Here is a 24,939-nt window from a genome sequence, read left to right on the forward strand (position 1 = left end):
TCTCTCTGCCTGCCTCTCTGCTTACTTGTGATCTCTCTGTCAAATAAATAAATAAAATCTTAAAAAAAAAAAGATATACATTTAATATCATTATAAATCCATTTACTATCATAAAACATCTCCATGTCAAAAGGAGTTTAGAAACCTTGGATTAGAGGTTAAGAGGCCAGCGTCCCCCCAGCTTGATTGTTTCCTCTCTTTTTAATCTTGAGTCCAGTGATTCTGTTCGCTTTAATACATATGAATTGCTATCATACTGTGAGTAAAGGTCTCTGTTACACATTTTGGAGAATAAGAATGAATAAGACCTGAAGGAACAAAAACAGGGTCTAAAGGAATCACTTTAGTCATTTGTGTCCCTTAACTGTAAGTAGTAGGGTAATGTCTGCTGTGTTTTTTCCTAGCTCCCTGAGGGGCACAGGTTTATTGAGGGGAATTCAGGAGATGACTTTGCTTTCTGAGACTGAAAGGTGACTCTGACAGCTGCCTGTGTGCCTGTCTTCATTTGTTAATCCTAGCAATCTCTCACTCTGTTGTTTGGGTATTTCTTGAAGTGTCACGTTCATCAGAATCTCTCTACCAGTGACACTGGGTTCATGTTTGTGTCCTCCTTTCTCCACAGGCCAGGGGTTATCACCATGCAGGCATTGTCGGAAGAAGACCGGAGGCTCTGGATGGAAGCCATGGATGGCCGGGAACCTGTAAGTAACAATTCAGGGAAGTAGAATAGAAATAAAGACCCCGAGTTGTTTGTTGCTTCCCAAGTGCAGTGATTTTTGCTCTCTATCTAAAGCCTTGGTTTCCAGTGTACCAGAGGACGTCTTCTACTCTTGAACTTTCATCGATAATGAAACTGTTTCTGTGTGGTTGCAGTCCCTGAGCTTTGGCCTCTCAGTCCTTCAGGACTTTCAGGCTATGTGGTAGCCAAGGCAACTGTAGTGTCCTTGGGTCTCTTAGAGGAGGCAGAGTCTGGCTTACTGAATATTGATGTCTCCATGGAGTAGGATGCAAAACATTATCTCAAACCTATCTGAATGGGATACCTGATTTTAGAAGTGTATATAGATTATGTAGTATCTTTTCTCATTGCCTTCTGGTTCAGCATTCCCTTGCCATGGTAGCCCACATCCCATTATATACAGTGGGATTATCAGTGTAGATGGAAGGATTTAAGCCTTGGTAGTATGATCTGTGCTCCCATTTTCGAGATCCTGGCCTTTGCTGGTTGATGTAGTCTGGTGGTTTTCCTGTATTGTGTGACATGTAAATCTCATGTCAGGGCCCTGGGGGAGTCCCTAAAGTCAAAAATAGTGGCCTTACCTTGGTGCCAAAGATCTCAGCTGCAGTATTCAGCAGATACCAGGGTTATAGAAATCCTAAGAGTACATCCTAGGAATACAAAAGATAAAAAAGAATCCAGTGTCATAGGGCCAGTAGTTATAACTTGCAGAGGCACTATCCAGAGCGGGGAATGTGCGCAAAGCCATCAGGCCACAACCTTCATTGAGTACAGAATTCTGCATCAAGATGCAATCATAGATGATTCCAGTTCATTTGTATGTTTCTCAGCCTACCCAGGTTAGGTGATCTATATTGATGAATGTGTCTTTCTACTTAGCTATTTTGTATATAAATGTGAAACTCCAATCAACTGAGCAGAAACAAATAACTACTGTTTGGATAGTATTTAATAACATAGAGCAAGATTTAAAGAGTTTGGAACAGCTAAATTCGAATTGAACATTATTTAATCTTAATTCTTCTGCAGTACCTTTAAATTACCCCTTGTTTTCTCTGAATACATTGTTAGTGATGGAAACTCTCAAAGCAGATACTTTTTTCTTTCTTTCCTTCCTTCCTTTCATTCTTTTTCTTTCTTGCTTGCTTTTTTTTTTTTTTTTTTAAAACCAGGACGGTTATTTATTGTGTGACTGATTATTGAAATTCTTAAGATGAACTAGATGCTGCCACAGCTCCCCTGTTGGGTCAAAGTTTTGTTCCTTCACAGAGTCCAGGCCTGAATCTGTGGTAGACAACTTTTAGGTGTCTATTTGACCAGTCCCAGGGGTATTTCATATTTTAGCCTTGGCAATCCAGTTATACTTCCTTTTCTACTTGGTAGGATAGCCACATTTACCACAAGTCAACTTCTGAAGGTTGTAGGCCTTAGAGCAGTGGGGACACAATGTGTGTGTCTTAACGTGATGCTTTTCAAATGATGATGTCCCTTTCCTCATCTGGTTTCTGCAGCCAAGACCAAAGAGGCTGGAAGAGAAGGCACTTCTGCTGTATCTATAGAGTAGATAGACATTTCTACCATTAGGGTTTCATGGGCACAATAGCTGCTTGTTGTCAGAGGCATTTGAAAGCCCCTTCCTAAGTTGTCCTTTATCTTTGCTACCATTACCCTTAATTGAGCTCTTTTGTGTGTGTAAGTCACAGATTTGGCATATTACATGTCTTAACCCATTTATTCTTCTTAGTACCTTATTAAATAAGTATACTCTTAGGACATCACAAAATACTACCATTTTATAGTTGAGGAAAGTGAGACTTAGCTTTAGTAACTTGGCTTAGTAGCACAGACAGTAAGTGGCTATAGTGGTAGGGTTCAGGTTAGGTCGCCATAACAAGGAGACTCCAAAGTGTAGTAGCTTAAGTAACATAGAAGTTGATTTCTCTCTCCAAGCCTGAAAGTGAGCAGTCCATGCTTTGCAGGGTCATTCGGCCATACTCAACTCATGACTTTCGAAGTTGCTCTACTAGTCATTGCTGTTTTTCAGCCAGTTAATGGAGATGAAAGTATTCAGGACCTCAAGGATGCACATATCACTTCCACTGGCCCTAACATACTTAAATTGGCCACATCTATCTACAGGGGAGGATGGGAAATCTAGGTTGAATGTAGGCAGCCATGGACTGCCAGTACCCTGGGTATTTTGTCACTTCCAGAAAGAAGACTGTAGGGTGGCGGACAGTTTCCATCAAAGTGGCAGAGGTAGAATTTGAACCCATGCATAGTCCTAGATGTGTTTGGTTTTTATCATTAATAGAGATGAGATTGTTTGATTTTTATCATTAATGGAGATTAATAGGCATCTTGAAGATGCCTTCAAGAATTCTCACTCATTTCATTTTTACATACTTTATCTGAGTTTCTTGAATGATTCTTCAATTCTAGGGGAGCAAGTACCCAGGAAGAAAAAAAATCTTGTCAGGGCATACTATTCTTGGTATGGATAAAATCCCCACTGTTTTTAGGTTTCCCCAGCCCCGTAAGCTGCAGTTCTACAACGACTTTACCAACTCCCATTTTAAACCTCCCCTTCCTCCCTCTCCCTGCCATTTGATATTTGTTCTCTGTCTGTATGTAATTGGTCTTACTAACCACTTGAGTTTTCCTGTAGATTAACATCTGGCTTCTGCAGATGGAAAGCATGCTGTTGAAAGAAAACATCTCCTTGCTCCAGAATGTACACATTAAAACAAGTTTAAACACAAAATAATTCTATTTCTAAACATAATATAAAATTATTTCCTCACAGGAACATATAGCTTACATTGAGAACAACATCTCTGTGTACTTTTCAGTTTCCTGAAGAGAGAGAAACAGACAAATGGTAACTGCATAGGTGGCAGGAATATTAGGCTTAATTTTGTCTCCCATTGCTGAGAGCCTCTAGGGGACATTCTTGGAGACACATACCCAGTAGAAAATTAGCAGCTCCAGTTTTAATCACAGTCTGCCTAATTAGTTAAATCTATCCCCTTAGAAGTTTTGGCTTTGGTAAGGGAAGCAGAAACCTATTTCCTTAGCTGGTTTTGGAGTGTTAGCCTTGTATCAGGGAGATTACAATGGCAGCACCTAACTTTTGTTTTATACTTAGAGCTCAGTGGTTCTGTGAATGATTATTCTGTGTTGAATCTCTCTCTTTTTTCTTTTTCTTTTTTTTTTTTTTTGGAGGGGGGTAACTTTGGTTTGCATCCTTTTTGTTCTTTTATCGTTTAATAACACCTTAGTATGATTGGTTGGAAAAACAGTCTAAATGAGCCCTGAATTAGTTGATTTTACAGTTTTAGTTAATTGTTACATAAATTACAGTTTTTAGCGTTCAGTGACTTTCTAGTTGAAAAGAAATTTTGAATGTCTTTATGGTATTCATGGATATATAATGGAGGAAGAAATTAGAGTTGTGGTTCTGCAATGAGCTTTATAGTTTTTATCTATGCTGTTAATTTAAATTCAAATGAAGGAAGCCTCATTTATACTTGGCCTGAGAAAAAGCTGGATTTATTGGCTTATGGAACTTAAAATAAGTTGGGATATAATAGTTCCAGCCCATCTGAATCCAGAAACTTCCATAATATTTGGAGTTGGTTTCTTCTTTTGTGTTGGTATTTCTAGTAGGTTCTTTCCAGTTATGGTGATAGGCTTTCAGACTGTTCCAGGTTTACATTATCAAGAACAGGAGCCAGGAAACTTATTCTGTTAAAAGGCCAGAGAGTAATTATTTTAGGCCTTGGGAGCCCTCTGGTCACTATTGTAGCTAATCAGCTTTGCTGTTGTAGCTCAAAAGCAGCCATCGACAATGGGTATGGCTACATTTCAATTAAACTTTATTTATAAAAACAGGTAGAAGCCAGATTTCAGTCATGGGTCATACTTTGTTGATCCCTAATCTGTAAGTCTAGTGGAAAGAGAGCCTTATGTAATAATTCTAAAGAAGTCCCACATTTGAATTTTCTTGGACTAAATACTTGGACCATAGGGTGGGATAGTTGAATTGACCAGACCTGACTCCCCTGCCCACTGTGCTAGAACTGTGGTGGTGGAGAAATTTTGGCTTCCCCTAAGGGAAAAATCCAAGCATTGTTATATGAGGAAGGGGGGGAGATATGAGATAGCTAAAAGTGACAGAGTTTCTCCCTACTCCAATATCTATATTTCATTAAAATTTCTATTCGAAGAGCTTATTCTTTGATACTTGGCCAAGAGTGAAAACCGCAAGTTTACCACTAACCTCATACTTAATTGTGAAAGACGAAATGCTTTCTCCCTAAGAATGGGAACAAGACAAAGATGTTCATTTCTAACAGTTTTATTCAATATAGTACTGGGAGTCATAGCCAGAGGAATAGGGCAAGAAAAAAAAAAATAAAAGTCCTACAGATGTGAGTATATAACTTTTTTTTTTAAAGATTTTATTTATTTATTTGAGAGACAGAGATCACAAATAGGCAGAGAGGCAGGCAGAGAGAGAAGGGGAGCAGAGAGCCCGATGCAGGGCTCGATCCCAGGACCCCGGGATCATGACCCGAGCCGAAGGCAGGGGTTTTAACCCACTGAGCCACCCAGGCACCCCATTATTATTATTATTATTTTTTTAAACAAGAAGCTAGTGAGTAAGATACAGTTTTGAAATGATTCTTCTGGATTTTCCTAACCTTCTGTTAAATCTGGGTTGACAAGCTACAGATTCATTGTTGTAACCACATAAGCTTTTGTTTTAATCTTCTGTTACCTGGTCCTTACCTGCCTCCCACATAGACTGTGGGTAACCTGAGCCAAATGCCCATAGCTGGAGCATTCATCCTTGTTTGTCCATTACCAACATAGCATCTGGTACAGGCACACACACAATCTGAAGTATTTATTACTCTCGCTACACTGTGGAAAGATGACCCAGTGACTCAGTGGAACTAATAGGATAACCTGGACCCTCGGATCCTGGATCGGCCTCTCTAAACTGTGTTCCCATATATTTTTCTTAGCTATGATTTACGATGTCTGTCTGGAACTGCTGTTATTACCACCTTATTTTAGAAGTATTAGTTCTCTTGAATATTCCACGGATTCTTCAGTGAAATTAGGTATTTATCTAATGAACCACTCCTTGAATATCTTTTGATGCCAGAATTATGTAGAATTCGTTTAGGAAGATAAGAAACAGGTGTTATAGCATGATAGATGGTGTGTAAATCCATGTATTAGTTGAAACTTTGAAACTGATACCTTTATAGGTCAGAAAAGGCCCCATACTGGCTTTTTCTTATAGCTGAACCTCCTACTTGTGACACAGTGTCACACCCTTATTTATGTAAGAGGGACCAGTGCCTGAAAAGGTCAGGCACCTTTGGTTGATCTTGGATAGATAATCCAGGTCTGCTAGCTTCCAGCTCTGTGCTGTTTTTACTACAACACACATACTGCTGAATTATTAGGAAGCTGTAGTTGAATTGTATCTACCCTCTCTTGTAGGTGGAGCTACTTTATTGTGGCTCCTGCAGTGGTTGAAGAGAAAAGAGGAAGACACTAAGGAAAAACCACTCCTCTCATGAGAGGACAAGACAGTGTGGCTTCCTTCTGCTTGCCTCCATTTTAAAGAAATCTTCTGTTTTAGTCCTGTGGATTTGGAGACTGAACGAAGTGTGCTCTTCCTCTTACCTTTTTCTGCTGTGCCCAAACTCTAGCCCCTAAGTGCTTCAAGAACTCCTAGAATAAATAAATAGTTTCATTGTATTTTACGCTCTGCACCCAGTACCTGAAAGAGCTGTTTAGAGTATTTAAAGGAAAAAGTAAGATTGATTACCATTAAGATCAGATTCTGGGATCAGAAGCAGAATGTTATGGTGGTTAAGAATGTAGTGTAGGTTCTGGGCACTTGGGTGGCTCAGGTTGGCTGAATGTTTAACTCTTGACCTCAGCTCAGGTCTTGATCTCACAGTCATGAGTTAGAGCCCCACACTGGGCTCCGAGCTCTGTATGGAACCTACTTAAAAACAGGAAGGTAGGCTCTGCAAGCCCAAGTTTAAATCCCTGCTCACCACTAATAGGTCTCTCACCTTGTACAATGACTTAGTCCCTGCAAACATGTTTCTTTGGTAGCAAAATGGAGATAATCATAGTATCTTCCTATACAATTGTTTTGTAAGGATCAAGTGATTAGCAGGTGATTAGCAAAAGTCCTGTACATGGTCAAGTGCTCACTAAAAGTTAGTTCTTACTGTTGTCTTTTTGGAGAGGGGGGCAGATAGTAGGATAACTGGATTCTCTTTCTAGCTTCCACTTCGAAATTACTTGGCTCATTTGAGCACAAAATTTATTTAAAGTCACCTTGCCTGGGTTCACCAGAGGGCAGGCAGGGACTGCTTTCACTTGTATGGAAAAAGTGATTTCACTGAGCAGTCAGGCTTAACTTGAAGTCTGCAAGTAGAGGATTATGAAGTAACTGTAGCCTCCATTGCTATAATGCATCCCAGGCCTGGCCATTCATCAGCCCAGCTGTATGCTAAGCTCACCTCACCATTTCACTGCAAATGCTTAGATTTTCCTTTCCATGGTAAAATAACTGATCAAAGGAATCTGAATGATTAAGAAGGTGTGGGGTGAAATTGCTAAGCTCTTGTGTCATGATGCAGTTCTCACTCCTTTATGAGTGGTGCAATGGTTTGGAAGGATAGTTCTGCCTAGTTTGTGAGAGCTTTCTTTGTAATAGCACATAGTGTGAGGGGAAGAGTCTGAAGGTGAGGTCTCTGGTTTGCTTCCCTTTTCTCCCACTTGTCCCCCAGTTGCTAGGAAATAGGATTAGACTTCTGTATTATTTTCCTTGTGTTTCTTCTTCTCTTACTAGAGCAAGAAGCTGGCTGCAAGCTTCCTCTTTGAGGCCTGTGAATGTTTTTATATAGGTAGAATTCATAATAGTATTTAATATTATCACCCCAATGTGTACAAGTCTTAAAAGGAATTGAATACTATTCCCTCGGTGTTTGTTCCTTTTGGTTAGATGTTCTTGCGAAGAGCAGTTTCTCATAAAAGTCAGACTGTTTAATTGAGTAATGTGATACACAAAGTGGGAGGGAAGAGAAAGTCAGATGAAATTGAGTTTTATGCTGGGGAGTTGAAACTTTCCCAAGAAGTGGAATGACAGCCAGAAGATTTTTGCTTGAATGTTAGGACTTCATAACATGTTGGCGGCACTTATTCCAGTTGTAGGCATTCTTCTTTTAGCATTTAGCAAACATTTATAGATTGTTCACCAATTACTTTAATGGACCATGAAGATCCAAGATGAGGGAGGAACAGGCCACCTTATTAGAATTGGTTTGCTTCTGTTTCCCCATTGCCTTGTCCAGTGGCTGGCACAAAGTGTAAGCATTAGCAAATATTTGTTGAACAATTAGAGTCAAAATTAAAGAGTTGAAGATAACTGAGTGTTAGTTATTTTATTTTATTTTTTGTTTTGTTTTATTTTAGTTTATTATTTTTTGCAGGAAATTGGGTTGTTTTCTTTATGTGAGCCCATGTGTGTAATTATATTTCTTGATTTTGTAGTCCATTTATATACATACCTATCTACTTGTTACCAGAATTTAGGTGAGTGATTGTTAATCTTTTTTGATGCCATGGGTTCGTTTGACAATCAGGTAAAGCTTTTAGACCATTTCTCAGATGCATAAAATAAAGTAAAATTCCTTTAAAAAGGAAAAAAAATTATGTAGAAATAGTTACCAAAATATTAAAACCACTTGGAATAGAAGTATATGCTTCTCTAATTATCACATTATTTAATAAAAGGAAGGGCAGGTCTCATAAGTCCTATAAATGGTAATTCAAAATATCTGCAACAGTAGTAATGTTATATGGGAACACCTGTGATTTTTATTTGCAACAATGTCACAACCACTGTGGTTTGTTGCCCATGTTCATATTGAAGGAGATGCTAAAGTTCAGTTAAAGGTTAGGGCAAGAGAGGTTTATTTTTTTCCTCCACCATCCAAGTTCATGGACCCCTGTATTCTGTCTGCAGACTCCATTTCTTGGCAAAGCCATTTGGAGACACTTGATTCCTGACTTCCAAGCTCTTGTCTCACCTTGTAATAGTAAATTGATTGGTTTGGTTACTTGATTCATATCTGTCCCCCTGCTGGATTATCGTATTCAACAGGACAGGAGCATTGTCAGGGTTTTTGTTTTGTTTTGTTTTAATTTGTTTTTGTATCTTTTGTACATACTGTTTGGCTCAGAGAAGGTGTTCAGTACATACCTGTCAAATAATCAGATGAATGAACCTAAGGAAAATTAAGGTATGGTTGGTTTTGTGTGACTGGTTCTTAACAAGGCTGGTTCTTGGCAATTCCCCACCTACCTTTTATGGATCTCCACACATCTGCTGTTTAATATTTTTACTTCTTTGTTCACTTTTTTGGTCTAAGCATAAACATAAAATCCCTTTTTATTGCCTTCAGCATTTTCTGCAAGCCTCAGATCTCAGCTTGTTGACCTCACCTGCACACTAACACCTTTCCAGGCTTGAGGCCTTTGTCATGGGCATTAGTTACACTTGTATCCTCATACTTGGTTGTGGATACATACTTGGACCTTCCATCCCCAGCCATAATGGAAGGCAAAAGTCCCTCTCTCAAGTTAAACCTGTAGTATGTATCCTTCTAGAACTTTCTGTATATTTATTCCTGTATATGTAATCTAGGAATAAACTACTCTGTTTTGTAGAATTTTTGACATAGTATAGATTTCCTATAGATTCTTAAACCTTCAGTGTTTGACATGTAGGCACTTCTCAGCTTTTCCTCATGCCATTGTAATGTGCAGAATGATAGACTGGAAACCCTTATACGTACTTCACTGTTTACCTATCTCAGCATTTGTCCAGGGTATATACCAAGTGGAATTGCATGTCGAATGGTAGGGACATTTAATATTTTAATGAATATTAACAGATTACTCTAAAAAAAAAAAGTACTTAATTATACTGCCTCCTGTCAGTTACAAAGGTGCCTATTTTCTCTAATCCTTTGCCAATACTGTATAATTTAAGTGTGTATGTTTATGTGTCAGTCTGATGGTGGAAAAATGTATGTTGCTTTCATTTGCCTTCTTTTTAAAAAATTTTATTTATTTTATTTATTTATTTGACAGAGAGAGATACAGCGAGAGAGGGAACACAGTACAGGGAGAGGGAGAAGCAGGCTCCCCGTGGAGCAGGGAGCCTGATGCCGGGCTCAATCCCAGGACCCTGGGATCATGACCTGAGCTGAAGGCAGATGCTTAACGACTGAGCCACCCAGGTGCCCCTCATTTGCCTTCTTAAATTACTAATGAGATTGTTGAAAATCTTTCATGTTTCACCTTTTCAGTGCAGCAATATATATAAGGTCCATAAGACAATATATGGCATGTGATTCATACTATATATAGTATTATCATTATTCCTTTTTCAAATTTCTGGCCTTGGGATTACACCCATCATTTTTCTCAGTTCTGCTTTCTAAAGCCCAGTATAGAAACCTTACTTATTCTAATGTTCTTTATGACTTTTTCACTTCATCCTCGATGGCACCTCTATTTTCTAGCAACCCACATCTGCTGCTGAGTTTTGGAGTGCTGAATAACAAAGGCACTTCTTGTGTCTCACCTGAACTGCTCTTCTCCCAGTTCAGTAGGCTACATGAACTAAATGGGAACCTGAAGATTCTCTGTACCTGTGTACTCTTAATAGCAGTCAGCAACCTGTTGGACTTAGCCAACTCTTACCAAGGTCCTTCTAACTCCTAAGGAGAAAGTGTCCCATCCCTTCTCAAGGAGACACAGTAGCTGCAGTTTCTAACAGCTTCAAGGGCTCTCAGCCCAAGGGCCCTGACCTAGATGTGCCCCTCCCTGTAGCTGATGGATGTTGCTCCTTTCAGCCCTCTGACCTCTGGATCCATCTCTGAGAAGAGAAACAGGATGCCTGCCACTCTCTCTACCTCTTCAGGGGTTAGTCACTATTCTGCCTCCTCCCAGTTTTGTTAATTACACATAAATTTTTGGGGGGGGGTGTGGAATATATTTTTATATTTTTGTGTCCTAGGTTAACTACTGCCCAATCTCTGAAGAGGCTGGTATAAGTAAGTCTATAGCTGTGAAGGTTTCTCTCACCACTTAGTTGGTCATTTGAATCAGAATTAAGGCCAAAGTAAGAGTTAGCTGTTTTGTTTCTTCCCTCTGGAAGGTGACATTTTTGTAAGTCAAGAATTTATCAGAGGCGTGTGTGTGTATATGTGTGTGTGTGTGTGTGTGTGTGTGTGTGTGTGTATTAGCTCATTTTTATTTTTTAACTTCTCATTTTAAAATCACTTCAGACTTACAAAAATGTTACAAAAAGAGAAAAACAGTACAAAGAATTCCACAATACTCTCTACCCAGATATCCAAAATACTAACAGCTTGCATAAGTATAGCTTAATGATAAAACTGGGAAATTAACTTTGATATAATCTTATATCTATTATACAGATCTCAAATTTCACTAGTTGTCCAGTAATTATATATATAAAATCTTTTTTTGGGGGGGAATCTTGAATCTTTTCCAGGATGACATATTGCATTTAGTTGTCACATCACCTTAGTTTCTTTTAACTTTTATCAGTTTAGTGGCTGGGCTTTTTAAAGGCACATTACCATCAGTAGATGTCAAGATAGTTGAAACCCTCCATCAGGACAGCATCCTATCTCTGTTCCCATCTTGAGGTGGATTTGGGGACTGTTATCAGTATCCTACCTCCATCTAGGTGATAATTCATATCCTTCCACAACCAAACCACTTACGTTTCTCTCTGCTTCCAAAGGCTCTCTGATAGGCATTCAACCTAGTGTTTGTAGGTTTTCTCACAATATATCTATTTCTGTTGAGCCTTTTGTCTTCTGCCTTACCTACTCACATCATAAATTCTTCCTAGTGCAATTTACTATGTTTATTATCTGTGTTGCAGTTGTTGATTTAAAGGCAACTGTGGCTGTAATATCTTAATAGACATTCCGTAGAGTGACCTCCTGCCTCTAGCAGCAGCACCAATTACTGTTGGCCCTCTCTCAGATGTTATGGCAGTGATTCATGGGAGTGGAGATTATGGTTGGATTAGCTTCAGTTTTTTTTTTTCCCCTTCTGTTGGAAAGGCAGTCAGTAAGAGAAAGATCTTTTTAGAGTGACTTTGTTCAATTTGAAGAATGATTGAACTAGCTCTTAGGTCCATTTTTGCAGCTTTCTCTTACATCATAAAAGCCTGGAAGTGTGGGACGCCTGGGTGGCTCAGTTGGTTAAGCAGCTGCCTTCGGCTCAGGTCATGATCCCAGCGTCCTGGGATCGAGTCCCACATCGGGCTCCTTGCTCATCAGGGAGCCTGCTTCTTCCTCTGCCTCTGCCTGCCATTCTGTCTGCCTGTGCTTGCTCTCTCTCCCTCTCTCCCTCTGACAAATAAATAAATAAAATCTTAAAAAAAAAAAGCCTGGAAGTGGACATATTTGTTAGTGATCAAATCAAGGATGGCATTTAAAAAAATATTGACAGATCTGGAGGCATTTTGAATATTAGGAAGTTTGTGAATTAGGTTGTTTGCTTTGTGGTGAGGTGTGGAACAAGATAAGCATTTAAAAAAATTATCCTTGGGTTTGCTGAATCGGGCTCCACTCTGGTCAAGTCAAGAGGACTTGATGATGCCAATGTGACTGTGTTCTTTTAAGGTGTGTTTCAAAAAATTCTGCCCCATGACCCTGCAAGAAAACACCAGAACAAATATAAACACATCCTAAAAGCAAAGCCATTTTCTAGTATGGTTTTTAAAAGTCTTCCCTTCTGGTCATCTGAAAAATAGTGCAGACATGTGGTCTAGTGGTTACAGCCAAAGGCTAAGCAGAAGGAGCATGGCCCTGGCCAGCCCCCAGCCAGCTGCCGCCATTGTTCTCTCATACTATGTGGTCTTGACCCAATGCCCAGAAATGCAAGTTCCCCCTTCCCCCACCTTTCCCCCTCTTCCCATCTTCTAATACTCCCCCTCTCTCTTTTTTTAAAGCAAAAAAGAGCACAGGGTGAGGGGAACCAGAAAATGAATTAAGATTCCTCAGGTTAGAAATACATGTGCTCTTATAAGTAATCATTGCTAATTAGTTTTGTTGGTTTCAAAACAGATTTATTGTAGCCAGACTAAGGAAATCATCACTATTCTTGGGGTTAGTGGATATGGGTTTTTTGTTTTTATTTTATTTTTAGGGGAGAGGGTTCCTAGTGTTGGAATAAATTGGAGCATCTTTTACTTTCCCTTTTCTTTGCAACTTCTTGACAGAAATGAGTGCTGTCTTTCTCTTGATAGAATGTTGGATGGATAGCAATATATTACTTTGGCACTTTCCCCTAGTTCATACCTCTGTGTATGATCATTCTAGGGTGATTCAACTTACTGAGGGCAGGCCTTGATAATATCCTTTCTGCTCTGATGCTTAGCAGAGTGCTCTGAAACCCAATAAGCACCCATTACTCATTGAATTAATTTGGAGGCAATGCGTTAAGGGGAGTCCTGCTAGGTAATACACAGTCAGATTTGTCTTTTGCGTGTCTTAGGTTCTGGTCATTTTTGGCTCCTCTAAATAGAAATCTATAAAGACAAGGATCTTGACTTTATTTTTCTTCACTACATCCCCAGCACCTAGAACAACCCCAGGCCCAAATAATTGTGCATAAGGATTGAGAATCCATGTTTAGTAAATATCTTTTAAACGAATAAATGGAAAAAAGAGTACCCAGGGGTGTGTGGCTTTTTTTTTTTTTTTTTAAACCAACATGCTTTGAACTTACTGCATTTACATCCTTGCTGCTCAGGATTCCTCTCTGCTTCTTAGTAATTGTTATATGGCAGGCACCAGTGGTGCTGCAACAGAGAAAGTCTCAGAGTAGAAGGGTTTTTAGAGACCAAAGATTTGTAATTGATTGAAGTTAATAATCTGTAAACTGTTGTCTCCTGTCTGTAGTACTAACAATAAGGTTAGGATGTATATGTATGAAATTTTATACATAATACATAATGTGTACCTGTACTTCTGTGTATATATTATTATATATACTTACATATTTTTAATTTGTCATCTACTGGCTTTCCTTGAATTTATGAAAAACACATAAATATATTCAGAGCTCTAGTTCCTGTGGGTCACGTCACCATGCTATAAAAGAAACTGGCTACCAGCATCCTGTGGCCATGCGAAAGAGGCCTACAGTTGATAGCTAAGAGCTGATCTTAGTTGGTCTTCTGTTTCCTGAAACCATTCCTTTACTTTAGGCCTTTATTTCGAATTCAGAAACATATACTTTAAGAAAAAGTATGTGTTTATATATGTACATACATACGTTTGTGCAATGACGAGGTATAATAAAGGACTTAGCAGTAGGCATTCATTATAATTTCCCAAATGGGTTTCACTCTGTGTGTAGTGGATTCCTTTTGTCTTAGTTTACTTCAGTGGTTGTGGTGAAGTAACCCTTACATTGGCTTTGGAGTCAGCCAGTGTGAGTTTGAATCTTGATCTGCTCAATTTACCCAGTTGTAAAATGGATAGAGTGATAGTCCTTACGAGACTCCACAAGGTACCACATTGTGAGGTATCCATTCTATAAAGATTAGCTGTGTAATGGATAGTCCATTATAGAGAGTTACATATTCTATACATGCCTATGTATAATGTACATATGCCTATGTACATCATTGTCTAGGGATTTGAAAGATCCATTTTGACCCTCCATTAACTGCCTTTTGGGCTAGGTACAGTCAGTAGAACTATAATAATTCAGAAAAACCCAAGTACGGTATATTTCATTATTTTTGGCAGCAGAACTTAGAAGAAGATAAAAAACAAAGCAAAAACATTAATACTTAAAATCAATTTAGGACTAAAACTTGGATGAAAATATGCTTCTGAAATTGTCAGGCCAGTTCTGCTAACTCTGTGTCAGAATGGTAACAATACTTAGCAACAACACATTAAACAAGCCTAGAAATGTCCTACTGAGGTTTATAGCTTAATTTTCAGAGATCAGGTTGAAGTGTCTTCTCAGATGGGATTGTGGAGGCTACTTAGGGTGTCCTACTATCCTGTTTTTGTTGCAAAGACTTATATGAAAAGATGCAGGAGCAGAGCTGGATCCCTCTCACTGGTTCCAGTAAGCCTTCGTTTTTTTTGCCACTGTTGTATCTTTAGCGCTAAAATCTAATAATGAGTATTGGGTTTCTGCCGTTCTGCAGTTAGCCTGGTATTACCCAATCAGAATTTGTTTCTAGAGGTTAAGAGCAATTTTACTAGGATGTGGGGCTATTTCTTGGATTGGTGTGTCAGTCAGTATTCTTACTGGGTTCAGGACTGTTCAGTGGATTGTTCTAAACTCTAGCCACCATGTAGTTGATTTGGTCTATGAAGTCATCACAATCAAACAAGGATTGATACCAGCAGAGGAACTAGAGATACAGAGAGCAAGTTTGAGGGGCAAGGAGGGAAGGAAGTAGTTAGAACTTGAATAAATAAACTTGAATCAAGTGATGTGGTTAACAAGGACTTCTCACTTTGGGATAGATTTGGGGAGGAGTGTGGTGGTAATGTCTGTGAGCCCTTCGATGTGGCAGGCAAGATGTTTGGATATGGATATGCTAAGGAGAAAAGGCTGTAGTGTTTCTTCATTTGTCAGAGGGCACTGTGATATACTGCCACCTGGGCACTTCATGTAGACCTGGTTGTTTTATGAGAATAAATATTTGGGAGAGGGCTCTCTTTCTTAATATCTAGTGAAGTAATGACATTGTTTCTTCTGAGCTTACTTGTGAGTTAAAGAGGTCTTGGAACGCTTCACCATCAAGTGCATTTGTCTGCCGTCTGCCTGCATTTTGAGCTTGCTCAAAGATAGTATACATTTTCATTTCTTTCACAGATGAGTCATACAGAGGACAAGCTTTGAAGAGTGAGTGAGTGTGTATGTGTGTGTAAGAGAGAAGTGGGGTGAGGGAGTGGGGAGTGACAGGCACAGGGAGAGAGGGCACATGTGCATTTGGAGGTTGTTTTCAGTCTCACTGTTGGGTTTCCATGTTAGATTGATACTGATAATACTTACCCCATTTTTATTAGTGCTTATTAGCTTTCCTTGTTTTGACTCCACAATTAACAATTAAACTGAGACTAGTGGTATGATTTCTTTTTCCATACTCTTTATGAGTAGCTTTAAATGTTTTGCTTGTAAGAAAAGTAGAATCAGCATTGCATTTTCTTTTTCCTGGACGGCTCTATTCCTTTCAGCTTTTATTCCCAGTTCAAACAAGAAATTCTTAAGGTAATTTTTTCCCCCCCTGCATGTTCTTTCTTGTTTGGTTCTTTTTTTGTTACCAGAGTACTCTGCTTCTGGCTTTGATGATCAATCTAAGTCATTGACCAAGGAAGTCAACTTCATGGTTATAAGAAAGTCTGTGAATCTCTGCTTGTTCTCATTGAACTTATCCCTGACCAAATGAGACCTATTTAGATTAGAGGAGAGCCACAGAGATGGCTGTGGGAGTTACATGAAGAAAAGAAACACTGATTCAGAATTATGGATGGGTCCTCTGTAAGGATAATTTCTTCTGGGAGAGCCTTTCTTGCTAGTTCCATGGTACTTTTCCTGTGAGATAGTTTTTAGGCTGGTAGATGTATGGGAAGCAGAAACACTACTGTTTTTCAAAATGATCATTGTCTTTGGAGGACCTTTGAGGAAGGCTATACATGTAAAATGAGAAAACAGGAGACACAGTTTCCCCACGTTTATTGCTCTTTTGGGCAGTAGCAGAAGGAGCACCAAATTAGGATTTGGGCTGGGATCTAATCGAGTCAGCTAGCCATGGACCTTGAGCAAGTAGCTGACTTTTAGTACTTGATTGCCTCATCTGAAAAATATATATGAGCTCGTCAGGGTGGTAGGTGTTAGTCATTAGGATCTTACCAGTTTTAAGGTGATGTGAATCTACATCTTCTGACTAAACAACTAGTCAAATTCTGCAGATCTACGGATCTGCAGCTACTACTAGAGTGGCTGAGGGTCCTTCCTCCGGGAGCCTCTGTACTGGTCTGGATGTTTATTTACAAAGTTATTCTACATCTGCAGTTTGGAGTTGAACACGCTATGAGAGGAATACCCAAGTTGGTGTAGCAGATGGGTTCGTTTCCTAGGGCTGCTGAAAACAAATTACCATAGACTTGGTGGCTTACAATAATATACATTTATTGTCTCACAGTTCTGAAGGCCAGAAGTCCTAAATCAAGGTGTCAACTGGCCAACAGTCCCTCCAAATTCTCTAAGAGAGGAATCTTTTTTGCCTCTTGCAGCCTCTGGTGGCCCTGGGAATTTCTTGGCTTGTGGCTACCTCATTCTCATTTCTGCCTCTGTTTTCATGTGGTCTTCTCCATGTCTTCCTTTCTGTTCCTTATAGAGGCACTTGTCTTTGGACTGAGGGCTAGCCAGATCACCCAAGATGATCTTTCTTAATTACATCTACAAAGAACATCTTTTTTTTTTTTTTTTTTTTTTTTTTAACTCAAGTCATTTATAAGGTTAGGGCACAGGCATATCTTTACATGGGCCACCGTTCAATTCACTAGAGCAGGTTGATTTCTTTTTTTGGTCTCTGCATTTTAGAGATGGCATATGCCATCTTTGATGCCAGCACTTGGCTGTGGGATTGGGATCTAATTGGGGAGTTTTCTGTTTTGGGCATATTTATTTTGTGTCTTGTTCTGCTGTCTTAGTCAGATGTACTCAAACCTGTTTTAGTGTTTGCCTATAGGTCGCTTTCTTACTGCCCTTCCTTGTTCTTATAGACGTTGTAGCATGAGCCGGAAGCAGAGGAAAGCCTTGGCTCATTAGTGGAGGGGAGGGCTTGCCGGTGGGGACAAATTGATAGAAAGTGAAAAGTAACTTTGAAACAGCGGATGGGAACTTTGTTCCCTGGACTATTCTGTTACTCAAAGGCAGAAACAGGTATTTGCTCTGAGAAAACTCCATTACTGCTAGACCGCCATTCCTGTTGGCAGTTTGTTTTTACTGTATTTGCTTGTTTTTATTAAGGTGGAAGTAGCCACAATGGCATGGAGAGGGTATAGCTTATAATCCTTTGTCCCAGCCAGTGTCCTTAAGTCATGCTGGGGTTTAGCTTGACAAAATGAGCACCCACACCTCCCAGGATGTCCCTCACTGGAATCCTACTGGCCCTCTCCTTCGTTAACATGTGAGAGGAAAGTAAGCTGCTCTTCAAAATTTTTAACCTCTGGAATTCAATTCCAGTGAACATTTTTTTAGTATAAACAGTGTCCTACCCACTGTATGGTAGTGAGAGAGTTAACAAGTACACAGGTTAGGCATCTGCCCATGGGTCTTGGTTCCTTTTTCCCTTCTCTGGTGGTACCTTATTCCTGTTCCACTGTAGTGCTTAGTTCTTTTGAACTGAACAACTGGTTCTGTTTTTAACACCTCAGTGCAAGAAAGTCTACGGCGGCATTCTGCATATAAATGTATACCACATATGTGTACGGTTGTGGTATTTTGTAGCTTCAGAGCTTGGCTCCTCATAGGTTTATGAGTATCTGTTTCAAATACCTGCTTGTTTCACCACCTTTTCTAATTGGCTGGTTCTTCAATTCCTGACCCTGGCAGACACTCTGTGTGTCAGGCTAGTTCAGTATTTCAGGACTTGACAAAATTAAGGCAGCCTATCTTATATGGACAAGACTGTTCTTTTATTTATTTTTTATTTTTATTTTATTTTTTTTTGGTTAGGTGGAACTTACAGAGTCCCAGTTGAGGAGAGACAAACCAGAAAAGTTTGACTCTCCCTTTTATCTTAAGACATGTAGCATTTACATCTCTGTTACATCTTACATATCTCTGCCTGAAGGTGAGCTTCAACCATCCGTGTGGAATGGAGCCGTATAGTGGTTATCATTCCGATATGAGAGATGACTTCCTTCAGATCCTTGGTGGGCACAGTCCAGTTGGGGTGGGATATACGAACACTAGAATTGCTTTTTGCAAACCTGGTCTCTCATGGTATCTGTTCAAACCTTTTGCCTCCTTTGGACCACTGAGAGGCATGTTCCTCCCATTTGGTTGTAGATGGTACAAAGCAAGCAAGTATGATATCTAAACAGAGATGTTTTTGTTTTGTTTTGTTTTTGTTTTTCTTAACAAGGGATTTGCAGACATTACATGTTTTAATCCTTTAGCCCATCTCTGGGAAAGGGCACCCAGACTTTGGGGGATATTACTCAAGTAGTCAAGATCTGTTAACCCCATTCTTTCTATAAAATAAAAGAATGTTAGTTCCTATAAAATGAGATTTTTCCCCCACTCAGGACTTATTGCAATGTTCACCCAATTTAGAGCCCAAACCAGGCTGTGCTTTCTTTCCCTGCTCCTATGGTCAGAGTTTTAGCTGACCTGATGTCTGTCCCTGGCTTCTGATAGAGTCCCTTTGTTATTGTAATTGAAGGTTTACAATGTTACCTCTCTTCTATGTTATAAATATATTTTCATTTGGGCTGGTGAATTATGCTCCCCACTCAATCTAGCCCTTTTGGAGTCATTCATTTGGTCCTGTTCTCTCTCCAGCTCTGTTTTCTTTCTTTCTAAAAACACTCCACTTCCTTGTTAGTCCCGATTTCCCACATCCCATTGGGATCTCTGCATGCTCCCTCCTGGGAATTTGCCAGGTCCTCTGCCTAGATCAGTAACTTTCCAGCAGCACAGTATCTGGCACATAGTCCACTCCGGACACATTGAGTAAGTGCATGAAACTTGAATAGTGTCCAGTGTTGATAGAGCATCAACTTAAATGTGTTCTTGGTGTTCTGGTGCCCACTGTGTCCCCATGGGACACTGAAACTTCTTTCTTAGTTTTTTTAATTTGTGGTTCAGGAACATGCAGTTTGTCTATTTACTAATATATTTGATGTAGGCCTGATTCTGGTATTGTTTAAATGTCATCAATTCAGAGACCTGTCAATTTAATAATCACTTCTGGGGAGCACGAAGGAAATATTTTATTAAATATAAACAAGGATATAAGGTGCATTTCAGTTTTAGGAAAAAGGTGTTGTTGAGTCAATGCAAGATGGGGACACCTGGATGGCTCACTTGAGTGTCTGACTCTTGGTTTTGGCTCAGGTCAGGATCTTGTGGTTGTGGGATTGAGCCTCACATTGGGCTCTGTGCTCAGTGCAGAGTCTGCTTCAGATTCTCTCTCTCAAACAAATAAAATCTTAAAAAAAAAACAAAAACAAAACAGAAGTAAGATGGCATATATAAATCCCTAGTGATGTACTGTGATTAGCCTGGAGGAAAATTATGTAGACAGGAGGTTTCTTGAGGGGAGAGAGTTAGAGACTCCTTTAAAAATCCAGTGAATATTATGGACTATCTAAAAACAAAAAACAAAAGAAGAATGTACCCAGGAAAGTAATTTTGGCATAACATTTATGGGGGTTTATAGGTCCTTTGAGTCCACCCAATTGCAAATCTCTGGCAGCACAAATTATAAAAGAGCATGTCCTTGTTTGACACTGTTGGGAAAACTCTCCCAGGAATGACGGAAGAAGACATCTTGCAATGTTTTATATCAAGAACCTTGTTTAGGTTATTAACACTAAAAGACTCAGTAGGCCTCTAATAGGGAAAATGGAAGTAAATACTGACCAGTTCCAGCTGACCAGTTCCAAATACTCCTTGTAGCCAGTCTTATGGTCCAGGACACGTCTCATGCTGTCCCCACGTAACATGTAGCACACTCGGAATGAATCCTTGTGAAGCTTGCTGCTTACTTGCCTTTGCTTGCTCTAAATGCCAGAATCTTGGCTGCAACAGTGAGTGGAGTTCAGCCAGCCCAGTTATTTCTGTAGAACAATCTCTGGAGGGCTTCTTTTATTTAGGACTTTTGAAGACAACAGAGGATTAGTTGAAAATGCATAAACCCACACTTTGTAATGAAGCTGTGCATAAGGTTTTAAGCATAATTATGGGGTTAGGGGCTCTTGTTTATATGTTTTCATTATCTTAGTCCCTAAAGTTAGGAGTTTACTTGGGGAAGCAGAAGTTATGATTAATTGAAAACATTAACTGATGACAGACCACTAATAAAATTAGTCATAGCTCAACCAGTTGTCCTCCTTGCTTAACACTTTCATTTATTTTTAGGACATCTTCTTTGTGTCCTGGTCTCTCTACAAATGGCAGATAAACATCAAAAGCAAGAGAAAGAGAAATTGTAAATCTTATAAAAGCTGTGGGATTTCAGGAAGTCCACCAAAGTGGACTGACCATCTTTTTGATAATGCTGTTAAAGTTGAAGTTAAAGATTATCTTAGAGCATTATCATAAAATCTTAAAGGAAAAATTGTATTTCCCATTATTATTCAATTAAGATTTTGTGCACAGTTAAAATAAGAACTTATATCTTAATTAAAGGAACTTTATTTTGATTATTTCATCTTTCTAGATAAAGTCATACTAAGTCACCCTACTACCACCTAAGGGCCACCGTTTGACTGTAAAGTGTTGGTCTTCACGTTATCAATATTCACCTTATGGCTTTGTCTTTGTACCAACTATCCTATGGTGACAAGGCCCCCTTTCTGGTACATGCATACAAGGATGCATGATAGCCACTGGGTTTGGGTACAGGTTTCTAGATTCTCTCACCCAGGATAATATTTTCTGGTTTGATCTAGATTTTTGCACTGCACTCTTCTTATTCCTGTTGCTGTGTATTGGAAAATATCTTCTTGCATTGCAGTGTGCCCTACGTTTAATAGTATGCGCACGAGTACTCTTGTGTGACAACTTAGAGCTCAGCTCTAAGTACAGAGAATTTAGCAAGTAGAATTCGGAAACTTGTGCCTATCAAACACTGTAAATTCCCGTGACTCCCAGATCCTCCCACTTTCACACATTATTTTGTGGACATGCTCTAGTTTCCAGTCTAGAAAGATAATTCAAGTGCAGCATAGACTCCACATAACTTTTCTAGAGAGATTTTTATTTCCAAATATTTTAGTCCAGAGTAACTTGCAACTTTAATATAACATGAGCTACATTTGAAATAACAGAGGGGAATGCATATAAGGGCCCTTCTCTCCATTTGTTTAAAAAAAAAGAAATCAGTAATGAAAAATTCAAAGGAGAGATATGAAAATTTGAACAGAAGTCTCAATCTTTGATAACCATTTTTTTTTAAAGATTTTATTTATTTATTTGACAGAGATCACAAGTAGGCAGAGAGGCAGGCAGAGAGAGAGGAAGGGAAGCAGGCTTCCTGCTGAGCAGCGAGCCCGATGCGGGGCTCGATCCCAGGACTCTGGGATCATGACCTGAGCCGAAGGCAGCGGCTTAACCCACTGAGCCACCCAGGCGCCCCGATGACCATTTTTTATTCAACAAACATTCTTTAGACTTTAAGTCATGTGTTTAGATATAAATCCCTCTCCTTCCACCCTGATATGGTACCCAGATTATGTTTAAAATAAGTTTTGGGATTGTGTTGACTCAGTTTTTATGCAAAGATAAGCTCTCTAAAATAAAATGCCTAAATATTTAGTTAACTGCAAGACTGAAAAGCCTCTGAGATGGTGGTATAATCAAAGCTAAAAATAAACGTAGCAATCATATATTGAATATATTAAAAAATAAGCAATATTAGCAGATTTTTATTCTGCAGCCTTCTTTAAAAATTTGTGACCTTGAGATTAAGATATGCTAATCTGCAGGAGAAGATGTGTATCATTTGAAAAATAGAGAAAAACGTGCATATTTGTTTTTAGTTCAGTTTTCTGATGTAATAAGGGATGATTAATCTCATAGACTGTTGGAGCTGAAAGAGATCTTAACGTTCAATTTAAGCATTTCCTTCATTTATAGAAGAAGAAAAGTCCAGAGAAGGAAAGTGAATTCTTCACCAAATCTTTCAAGCACTAGGTGGCAAAGCCAGGACTAGAACCCAGGACTTCTGGCTTCTAAGTTGATGCACTTTTCATTATGCCATGCTATTAATGGACTTTTTTTTTTTTTAATTTATTTATTTGAGAGAGAAAGTGAGAGAGAGAGCACAAGTGGGGGTTGATGGGAGAAGGAGAGGGAGAAGCAGACTTCCCACTGAGTAGGGGGCCCTATGCAAGGCTCAGTCCCCAGGACCCTGGGATCATGACCTGAGCCAAAGGCAGATCCTCATTCGACACAGCAACCCAGGTGCCCCCTATGTGGACATTTGTAAGAATGATGTAGTAAGAGCTCATTCATCTGTTCATTTTATCATTAACTTGGCAAACTTTTGGGACACCCACTTTACCCATTATATTAATTTTCTATGGCTGTGTAACAAATCACCACAAACAAACTGAGTGTCTTAAAACAACCCCTCAGAGTTCTGATGCTTAGAAATCCAGCATGATGTGTCTGGGTTCTCTGCCCACCCTGAAATCAAGGTGTTGGCTGGTCATGTTGACATCTGGATTCAGAGTCCTAAACACTGTACTCCTGTGATTGACAGAATTCAGTCTGTCATGGTTATAGGACTTGAGTCCATAATTCCTTGCTTTCTGTCAACTTGGGCCCACTGTATCATCTAGTGGCAGTTCTGCATTCCTAGTCATGAGGCCTCTTCCATTTTCAAGCCAACAGCAGTATGTGGAACCTTCCTATCCTTGAAATCCCTCTGATACTTTTTTTTGCTACCTACCTGAGGAAACTCTGCTTTTAAATAAGGACTTCCGTGAGTAAATTAGGCCCACCCAGGTAGCCTCTGTATTTTAAGGTTAGCTGAGTTGGTACTATAATTATATCTTCAAACTCCTTTAACCTAGTACTTAAATTAGTGTTTGATTGAACAACCATAGGGCAGAAATCTTAGAGGAGCCATCTTTAGAATTCGGCCTATCATACCCAACTTCCTAATTTACCTCATTGCCAAACAGGACAAACTTTGGACAGAACTTAACATCTCTGACACTTCTGTGAATCCTAAAATAAAGACCACTAAATGAGGTTAATCTTTTTTTTTTTTTTTTTTTTTTTAAAGTATTCCAAGGGCCTAGTGATGGAGATGGCCTCTGGACAGCAGTAACTTAAAAAATTCAGGCACTTGATTGCATAGAAAAGGCAGTGTCCTGCATAGCCTGATGGTCACAGCTAAAGCTATGATAACTTGATGGACACAGGAAGTAATTTTTGGTAGAAGAGAAGGAATTGTATTATAAAAACATGGTTCAGACACCTTTGTCCTCCTCATGGCTACTGCAATCAAATACTAGTAATGAGCCTAAGTCAACAAGAAAAAGTTGTATTCCACATACTCAGTTGAAGAATAGAAAATCAAATGATAGGATTTGAGAGAAATTCCTACCAAAAAATAGCTCAATGTTTGGCCACATAAAAAGGCTAAACTGTATGAGAAAAGTAGTTAACTTAAGCAGTTCCCCAGTGGCTCATTGGGGAATTACTCATTTACAGTGACTAGAAAGGCCAGCATCATTGGCTATCTTTCTGTTCCCTAGCACACCAAAGCTCTTTCCCACCTCAGGATCTTTGCACACATCCTTCTGCCTCTCTGCAATGTTCTTTTAGCTTTTAACATGCCTTTTTACTTAGCTCACTCTTTATTCCTCAGTTCTTAGGCTAGATGTCACATTCTCAAAAAGGTGTTTTCTCATGGCCCTATTTATAACATTACTATCTTTTTTCCAGGCTCTGGGACCTTCTGTCACATTACCCTGCAAATCTCCTGTACAGCCTACACTGTGTGCTTTTTATGATTTGTCTCCTACCTTTAGAATGCCACTTCTTGAATTAGGTTTTATCTAACTCACCTTTGTCTCCCTAGTGGTTAGATCAGGGGTCGAGCATATAGTAGACAGTCACTATTTGTTGGATGTTAAAGGAGTCTAGAAAGGTTAAAAGTTCCATTGTCATAAAGGGAAACCATGGCATAGCAGGGAGTAGTGCTGTCCCTGAGAGTTTGAGGAAATCTCAGCCTGTCTCTTGACCTATTGGTATTCCTAATTACCAGTTTGGTAATTGGGATATGAATCACTTAATGACTAGCCCAAGGCCATACAATTAAT

The 24,939-nt window shown here is 39.3% G+C and overlaps 1 protein-coding gene and 1 pseudogene across 4 annotated transcripts in view; one reads left to right on the top strand and one right to left on the bottom strand.

Annotated features, from left to right (window-relative positions):
- The window catches only part of LOC111156914 (Rho GTPase activating protein 26), a 440,327-nt gene that overhangs the window by 168,145 nt on the left and 247,243 nt on the right, over nt 1-24,939 (top strand). For all 4 annotated transcript variants that reach the window (XM_022518050.1, XM_022518049.1, XM_022518047.1 and 1 more), the window contains one exon: nt 623-701. In XM_022518050.1, the coding sequence (XP_022373758.1) occupies nt 623-701 (79 nt within the window). The remainder of the gene's footprint in view (nt 1-622; nt 702-24,939) is intronic.
- On the bottom strand, nt 1,948-2,237 carry LOC111156915 (annotated as a pseudogene).

Source organism: Enhydra lutris, unplaced genomic scaffold (genome assembly GCF_002288905.1).
Source record: "Enhydra lutris kenyoni isolate GAN:26980312 unplaced genomic scaffold, ASM228890v2 scaffoldscaffold50, whole genome shotgun sequence".
In the NCBI taxonomy this organism is placed as follows: Eukaryota; Metazoa; Chordata; class Mammalia; order Carnivora; family Mustelidae; genus Enhydra; species Enhydra lutris.